The sequence below is a fragment of the Pteropus alecto genome, unplaced genomic scaffold (genome assembly GCF_000325575.1).
Source record: "Pteropus alecto unplaced genomic scaffold, ASM32557v1 scaffold213, whole genome shotgun sequence".
In the NCBI taxonomy this organism is placed as follows: domain Eukaryota; kingdom Metazoa; phylum Chordata; class Mammalia; order Chiroptera; family Pteropodidae; genus Pteropus; species Pteropus alecto.
Window position 1 is genome coordinate 5,004,724 of NW_006434829.1, and position 8,339 is coordinate 5,013,062.

The 8,339-nt window shown below is 57.8% G+C and overlaps 1 protein-coding gene across 1 annotated transcript in view; it reads right to left on the bottom strand.

Annotated features, from left to right (window-relative positions):
* Window positions 1-8,339, bottom strand: part of SETD1B (SET domain containing 1B) — a 26,403-nt gene that overhangs the window by 16,980 nt on the left and 1,084 nt on the right. The window contains 5 exon segments of the mRNA XM_025045504.1: window positions 1-10; window positions 13-163; window positions 3,691-4,929; window positions 5,797-5,909; window positions 7,884-8,154. The exon segment at window positions 1-10 is cut by the window's left edge and continues 625 nt beyond it. Of these exon segments, the coding sequence (XP_024901272.1) occupies window positions 1-10; window positions 13-163; window positions 3,691-4,929; window positions 5,797-5,909; window positions 7,884-8,154 (1,784 nt within the window).

An 8,339-nucleotide genomic window follows, 5' to 3' on the forward strand; every position in this document is an offset into this window, starting at 1 on the left:
GGGGGGGGGGCAGCGGCAGGTTTGGGGCCAGCACGGAGGGGGCTGCCACAGCCGCTGTCCCTGGGGTCACCACCATAGGCTTGGGGCAGTCGGCACTCGTGATGGGGGCCGAGGGCATCTCGTCATCTGAGATCTCCATGTCCTCGCCAGAGGACTGCTGGGCCTGTGGGGAGAGCAGGGAGAGAGGAGACGGGGTGAGCCTGGCAGGCCGAGTCCGCCCCCAGAGCCCCCTCTGACCACCAGAAAGCTGGAGAAGAAGCCTTTTGCAAGACTAGTGAGCAACATGAATTCTGCCGTTCCAATCCTGGTCCCCTCCCTTCCCAGCCATGTGGCCTTAGCAAGTCACTTAACCTCTCTAAGCCTCAGTTTCCCCATTTGCATAATGGGAATTATAGTACCTGCCTCAAGTGGTTATCATGAGGATTCATCCAGTCATTCAACAAACATTTACTCAGCACCTGCTGTGTGCCAGGCAACATAGCGGTGAACAAGAGACAAAATTCTTGCTCTCATGGAGCTGAACTTCTAGAGGGAAGAGGCAGAGGGTAACCCGGATGAAGAGGTGAAATATAGAGTCTGTTGTGGAGAAAAAGAGAGCCGGGAAGGGAGACGCGGTGTGAAGAAAACAGATTCTGTTTCAATTCGTATTCAGAGAAGATAATATTAATAATTAACACCTCTATCCTTCCTATGGGCCAAGCACCTTTCTAAGCACTTTACCTATAGTGACTCAGTTAATCCTCAGAAGAACCCTACAGAGTCGGTCTGTTACCTCCATGCTTACTGACGAGGAAATTGGAACACAGAGAGCTTAAGTAACTTGCCCAAGGCCACACAGCCAGTAAGAGACACAGCCAGGATTTGAACCAGGAAGTGGATCCCCAGATTACGCTCCCGGTCAGCCTACTGTCCTCACTGTGACAGAGAGAGCCCCGTGGAGAAGGCGACATTTGAGCAGGGGGGTTAGCAGTACTCAGCGTGTATGACAGGAAGTGTGCTTTGTTTCTCCTTAATCATTTTCCCCTGGTCTCGTGACTGAACACTTAGCGTGGGCCAGTGGGAGGCTGAGTCTCATTTCTTATCTGCAGTGTAACCTCGCAAGGTGGGGCTCTACTTCGGGCCCTCTTAACAGGTGAGGAAACACTCAGAGAGTCTAAAGCCATTGGCCCAAATGGCACAGCCAGTCAGAAACAGGGTTGGGACGGAAGCCCAAGATGCCTGCCAAGTGCAGAGGCTGTTGTCGGAATCCAGGGACACGGTACCAGGTGAAAAGGGGAGGAGTCAAAGATGACCCCAGTTCTAAAGCAGACAATTACACTGGGACACAGGGCTGTGGGCTGCTGGATGCACGGGCCTGGAGGTGGAGAGCGGCATTGGGGTCCGCATGCTGGAGGCGGAGCGAGAGGGCAAGCAGGGGTGAGGAGAAAAGGGTCGGGCCACTCTCAGGCTCTTGTGTCAGGACTGGAGGCCGAGAAGGTGCCCTGGATGAACTTGGCTGAGGAGGCAGCCTTCGTAAGCCGTAAGAGACAGAGAGTGCATCTGAAGGCTGAGGGAGCAGAGTCTGTGCAGGCTCTAAGGTCAGAGGTCAGCCTACAGGTAAGGGAGGCCCCAAAGGGAAATGGGGGTGGGGCAAGGAGAAGAGGAACACAAAACTTATAACAGCAGCAGGAAGCTCTGGATTTTGCTAGGTCACCTCTTCTCTCTTTCTCTCCGCCACCACCACCCTTCTCTCCCTCCCTCCCCACTTCTCAGAGTCCCCCACGCACGTGATGAGGGAAGGGCTGGCAGGCTTAGCCTGGTACTCAAGAACAGCGCCCAGATCAGCCCTGGACAGCGCCCAGCGAGGCAAGTGCAGTACACAAAGGGTTAAACCGGCCATGCGGCCAGCCAATCACCAGCAGAGCCGGTCTTTGCTCCAACCCTCCGCCTGCCCCTCCTTCAGCGCCTCGGGGCGCCGGGGGTGGGAACCGAAGGGAACTAACTGAACGCCTAGGAGCGCCTAGCGCCGGAGCTGTGCCTGGAGCGTCCCTTGTGACACCTCACTTAAACTGAGACAGTATGAGACAGGTGCATTCACCGTCCCATTTCATAGACAACGAAACTGAGACTCAGAGAGGGAAAGTATCTTCCCCAAGGTCACATAACCAGTGAGTGACGGAGCTGGGACTCAAGGCTCAAGGACTGAAGCCTGCCTTTTAACCAGTCTCTGTGAAGACAGGGGATCTGACCCGTCCCCTTCATACCCCGGCGGGCTGGCCCGCGCTGCTCCCCAGTCTGGGCTGGGACTTCCTCCCGGTTCAGTCCGGAGGAGCCCGGGTGCTGCTTTCCACGCTGCCAGCAGGGGGCTCCCGAGGGCCAGCCTGGAGGTGATCAGTACGCCTGGGCTTCCCTGTGCTAAGGTCCTGGGGAATCCTGGACCCCAGCTTTCCTGGCCTCAGTTTCCCCTTCCGTAAAGTGACACAGTGGGAGAGCCCGATTCCTCCAACTACTGTGTGCTTCCCAGCCCCTGGACCAGGCTGTCAACATGGTAAGCATCCCCTAAACTCAGGCGGCCAGAGGGAGGGAAGGAAGAAGGGAGGATGGCAGAGCCCGCAGCCCCCCACCTCTGCACACCTGTTGACTCCCCCTATCTGGACCCCTTGGCCCCTGAGGCCACTTCCCCAGAACCGCCTGGGGGCCTCCTGGAGCCCCAGCCACCTGTGGTCCCTTCCCGGGCAGGCCAAGGTCTTTTCTGTTCCTCCCTGAGGCAGCCAAAGCTGCCTAATCAAAGGGCCCGGGAGGGGCGACCCTCCTCCCTGCTGCCCACAGGGGCAAAGAGCTCTGTCTGAGATCCTGGCTGCTCATGCCCACCGGGCCCACAAGTTCCAACACAGGTCTCCAGGAGGGCCAGGGCAGGTGCCTGGCCCAGGAAGGTGGGGGAGCAGAGCCAAGGAAGGTGACTTAATCTCCCCCCAGCCCCGAAGAACTGGTACACAGCACCCCGCACCCCAACTTTGAGGCTGGAGGTTTGGGCATTGAGACCCCAGGTGAGAATCTAAAGAGAAGAAAGCTAGAGGGTGGGAAATTTTGCCTCCTGCTGGCTGTGGGCCTCCCCCGGGCTAGCCCTTAACTCCTTCGCTCCTGGAGCCAGGGAGAGCAGAGGGAGATTTCACCATGGTCTCCTGTCTCTTCAGAAGGGATCGGGTTCTGGGAGACAGTACCGTGGAGCTACCACCCGGCCTAGCCCAGCAGAGTGCTCTGGATAACCCCTCTCTTCATTTTGCCTGAGCCTCAGGACTAGCCCTGATCATCCCCAAGCTGCCCAACAGAGAAGGGGGCCCAACACCATCAACACAATGTATATGCGCTGCAGTCTCAGCAAACTCCTACCAAAGAAGTTCAAGTCAGAATCACTGCCTAAGAAAAGTTTTGACTTCCCATACCTAACAAGAGCAAAAGAAATAAGCTGTTTTTCTTCTCTCCATGGCTGCTAGGGAGCTCAGAGCCAAGCCAGTTGCTCAATCACAGCCTGGGGCTTTCTGTGTCCTCTTTATTCTCTACATATTGAGGTGTTATTTTGGTTGCTCTAGCCCTGCTGCTTCTATGTCTTCAGCTAGTATTCCTAAGGGGGTGACGTGCCAAAGGGGGAAAGAGGGAGACACGAGACAGACAGAGCCAATCCCAGACAGAGATGGACAAACATGGCGGTACCTCATCCATCTTCTCTGAGGTTGGGGTCCTGTCTCCAGCCAGGTCCAAGGCCACCTCAGTTGTCTGGCCCAGAAGACTGGCAGGGTCCGGGGGACCCGGTTCTGGGGGGGGCCGGGGCCCCAGGCCCAGGTCAAGCTCATCGTCCTCGTCCGAGTCAGGCAGCGGCGTGGGGCTGATGTCCTCCAGGCCGGTGCTGGAGGGGCGCGATGAGGGAGGTGTGGGACCGCGAAAGCCTGGCTGGGAGTTACTGCCGAAGGGGGCCAGCGGGGAGAGCTGGGAGGAGGAGGAGGAGATGGGGCTGCCCTCCAGCTGCAGCTCCGTGTCCGAGTCCTGCTCGCGGAGGAAGGGCAGCTTGGTGCGCTGCTCCTTCAGCAGCATCTCGATGCGCGAGTCCAGGCTGTCATGGGGCTTCTCCAGCCCTGCCGGCGACGACTCCAGCGTTGGCGTGCCTGGACTGTCGCAGAGCTCGGGGCTCCAGCCGAAGGTCGGCCGGCCACCCAGCTCCATGCTGTTGGCATCGGGGGGTGGGGGGCCCGGCGGCGTGCCTGGCTTCTCCTTGGGCAGGGGCTCAGTGGGGGGCAGGGGCGGGGGCGCGGGTCCCCTGCGGAACTCCCCGCTGTCACGGGCCCCAAAGGCGGTTGTGGTGGTGGGCTCCTCGGGGGGTGGCGGGAAAGGGGGCACGGGGGTGTGATAGGGAGAGAAAGCCGACTTGAACGTGACTCCAGGAGTGGGAGCTGCTTGGGCAGGCGGTGGAGTGTGGGCAAACGTGGCTGAATCCTGTGGCTGGGCCTTGAATGGAGGGCCACCGCTGCCCCCACTGCCGCTCACTGCCCCAAACGGGAGGTCCACAGAGCCCCTGAAGGCAGCTGTGGCCCCTGCCACTGCAGTGACCGCAGAAGAGTTATGGACATAATGATGCTCATGGCGGCGGTTGTAAGCATCCGTGAACTTGCTCTCGTGTCGCCGGGCCTTGAAGGTGACCGTAGGGTCCTGGCTGAAGAGGTAGGAGGGTGTGGGTTGGCGGCTGGAGTAGCTGGAGTCCTGCGAGAAGGGGGTGCCCAGGCGTGGCGTGAGCGGCGTGCCCTGTCCGTAGGAGTTGGGCGTGTCCAGGCGGCAGCTGGAGTAAGCAGTGTCCTGGGAGAAGGGTGTACCACCACTGTTCGGGGTGACAGAGGAAGAGCCAGAGCCACAGCCTGCGGACAGGCCGCCATCCTTGAGGCGCTTCAGGGCATCTGACAGCTAGAGGGAGAGAGAGAGAGAGGTATAGGTGAGATCACTAGCGGGGAAACGTGGCGGAATGAGGCTCTTTTCCCTTCTCATGTGGGCTGCTGGGGAGCTCAGAACCAGACCGGGTGCCCTGGAACCGCAGCACAGTAAACGGAAGCGGGGCGGGAGACCCAAGAGCAATGTCTGATGGTCCTAACCTTTCTCCACTCTTGGGGTAGCCGGTTATTCTCAGGGAACCTTGAGGGTTTTCCCTAATCCCTAAAGCGGAGAAAATAGAAGATCCTGACATCTCGGTTTGAACTGGGACTTCCTTCCTGTCTCGGGCTGGCAGAAGTCAAAGCCTTTCCCGCAGGGGCAGCAGGAAGAACTATGGTCATAGGAGTGTGGGGTGGCCAAGAACCCTGTCCCCTCCAGCCTCCCCGTGTTTTATGATTTAAATAACACGACACAGTAAACGTGCCTGACGAACCACCCAGGTGACCAGCAAGCAAGCAAAGTCTCCTCATTATGGGAAAGCTACTCCTAAGGGCAGCTGGGTTGATGCTAGGAGAAGGGCCGGGGTGAGAATCTCCCCAGGTGAGGGTGGTCCAGGTGCGTGTCCTGGAAGGCAGCGGCTGAGGAAGGAGCCAGTCCTGCTCTAGAAGAGGGAACTGAGCTCCGCTTTCTGGGGGCAGGGGTAGAGGGGTGCACGGGGCATCGGAACAGCGGGGTTTCAGCATCGACGTGGAAAGCAGGCCCGGGCAGGCACCTGTGCATGGCCAGGATACTCTCCCTCCCAGGCTCTAGTGTGCAAAGCTGAAGATGGGGAAGTGGGGGTAGGGGTCACGTCGGGGAGCTGGCGATGGGGGAGTGCAGGGGGACTGATGGCGATAAACCCACCTGCAGGGTCTCGTTCACGATCGGCGAGACGGCATCCAGCTCGCCCACCGGAAGGGTCTGGGGTGTGTATCGGCCTGTGACCAACAGTTCGTAAAACCTCATGCGGGTTTCCCCTGTGGAAGACAAGGGAAGGAGGACTCAGCGAGGCTCCCGCATGGGCAGCCCCCACAGGCTGGCTTCCTTGTGGGTCCCTCGTGCCTGAGGCCCCAAGCTTGAAGGAGCTGCACGACCCTGACCCAGTTCACTGTCTTTTGCACCTCACTCAGGAGTCCTACCTGTTCAGTGAAGCTGCTGAGTGTGATTTTTCTCATCATGAGACTCAGGATTTAATGCCTCGTGGGGCTGGGATTCCCCCAAATACAGAAATGCCACCCCCAACACAAAGCCCCTTCCTGTCACCTGGGCACCCCAGAGTCAGGTCTTCCCAGTCCTGTCCTTTTGCCTTCCCACTTAACAGCCAGGGCCTGGTGGCAGGTGGAGAGGAGACCCAGTGACACAGGTTGAGAGTGTGTTCACCGTCTGGGGCCAGGTGACCAGCAGTCTATAAAACACCCCCTGGTAGCCCATTCCCATGAACTCCACAGGCCTCCTGCTCCAACCAGGGGCTGGGTCCCAGGGAGCCCTGCCTGGTAACCCTGCACCCCCCACCCCCAGCAGAGAGAGGCCTCTGCAGACCAGGGGGCCCAGATGACTGATATTTATAGAGCCCTGTAAGGCAGCTGCTTACATATGCAAAGGAGACACATTCCTTGAGCTACGCTTTACACTTTACTGGTCTCTTTCTTGAAATACAAACTTAGTTGGCAGTCTCTGAGGGGTCCCCCCCCTTTTTTTTTTTCAGAAATACAATTTTGGTGTGAGCAAGCTGCTCCTTAAAATGAGCATGTGATAGGGGAGGGGTTCCACATTCGGACTGCAGCCCCTCCAAAGAGGATATAGATTTAAAAGAGTCTGTACTCCCTCAACAGAGACTGGGAAACTAGAGGAAAGCCCTGAGGGGCACCCCAGCTTAGCCGGGAGCCTGGGCTGGTGCCCCCAGCAGACTCAGAGCTAGAGACAGCTCAGCAAGAGTTTATGGGGTAACAGTGCCTGCCCAGGACCAGCATCCGTCCACAGCCCGCAGCATGTTCTTGGAGACTTGGTCAACATGTACTCATTATTAAAACTAAAAATATAGGTTTAGATTTTCCTATCTTGGGTTTTGTGTGCCCCTGGAAGCGGCCCACCTACACCTGCCTAGGTAGGGTCTCCCAAAAGACCTCAAGGGGCTCTGGACCCAGTCGCTGGGCTGGCTGGTCCTCAGGGGGCCCAGCACCTTCTCTTATCTCAGTGGGAACTAGAGTTCTGGCACGCCCCTCCAGCCACCGTTCAGGAGCCTCCCAGGCCCCTGAGGGTGGGAGGTCTGGCCTTCCCAGCCCGCCTCTCCCAGCAGCCCGCACAGTGAGCAATGCTCAAAAAGTGTTGCTGTCTCTTTAAGAGAGAGGAGGGAAGACACCGTGTCAACCCTGGAGCACCCAGAGCAGCCCGCCCTACACTATCTGGAACATTATCAATGAAACCACACTCTGGGTCCAGATTGGTTCTCACTTCCAGGGAGAAGGGGTGATATGGAGGGGAAGGGGCACCCTGGATCCTTGGAGGACTCTCTTTTCAGTTGAGGGACCTACTCTCATGTATCTAAAGCCATCCTAGCGACTCTCCCTCAGCTCCCCCACCCCAAATAAACAAACCTTGCCTCCTCCCCTAACACACGGCAACACTGGAGACTTTCTAAACCCAGGCCACCAGGGCTCAGAGACTGCCCAAGGGGGTGTCAGCAGTGGGGAATCCTCCCGGTGGTCCCTAGGGATACAGTGGCCAAGGACAGCACATTTGGTAAATTATAGCTTGTCTCCTAGCAACAGACAACACATTTAGCTCCACGTGACTCTACCCTCAAAAGGGGGGCAAAAGGAAATAAGACTGTAGAGGGGGACCTAAGGAAAAGTGACGGGGTCCCCAACACTGCCAGAGGGGCTCTGGAAAGGAGAGGGGCCACACTGACAGGTCTTGGGCTCCCAGAGTGCCCTGAGCTGGCCTCCACTCACCTTTGGTGTCCAGCTCCACGTGGATGATATTGCCCATGACCGAAGTGCTATGCAAGTGCTGAACGGCCTCCTTGGCTCCCCTGACGGTGGCAAAGACCACCTTGGCAATGCCCAAGTGCTTCTTGGTCTTGGGGTTGTACAAAATCTCCACCTCCTCCACCTCCCCATACTTCTTGCACATGTCCCTCAGGAAGTTTTCGCGGATATTATCATTCAGCTTGGCAAATGTCACCTGCTTCGGAGGCACCGGGCCCACGTAAAACTCATCGATCTGGCAGGGGACAAGGGGGAAGGGAGTTTGGAGAACACTGAAACCGAAGGGAAAACACAACATTCCCCACTCGCCCGCTCGTGGAAAACAATGAAGGGTAAAAAAATAAAAATTTTTTGGAAAAAAAAAATGCACGCGGGCGGGCCCGGGAAGCGGAGGATTAAATCGTTTGGAACGTGGAAGTC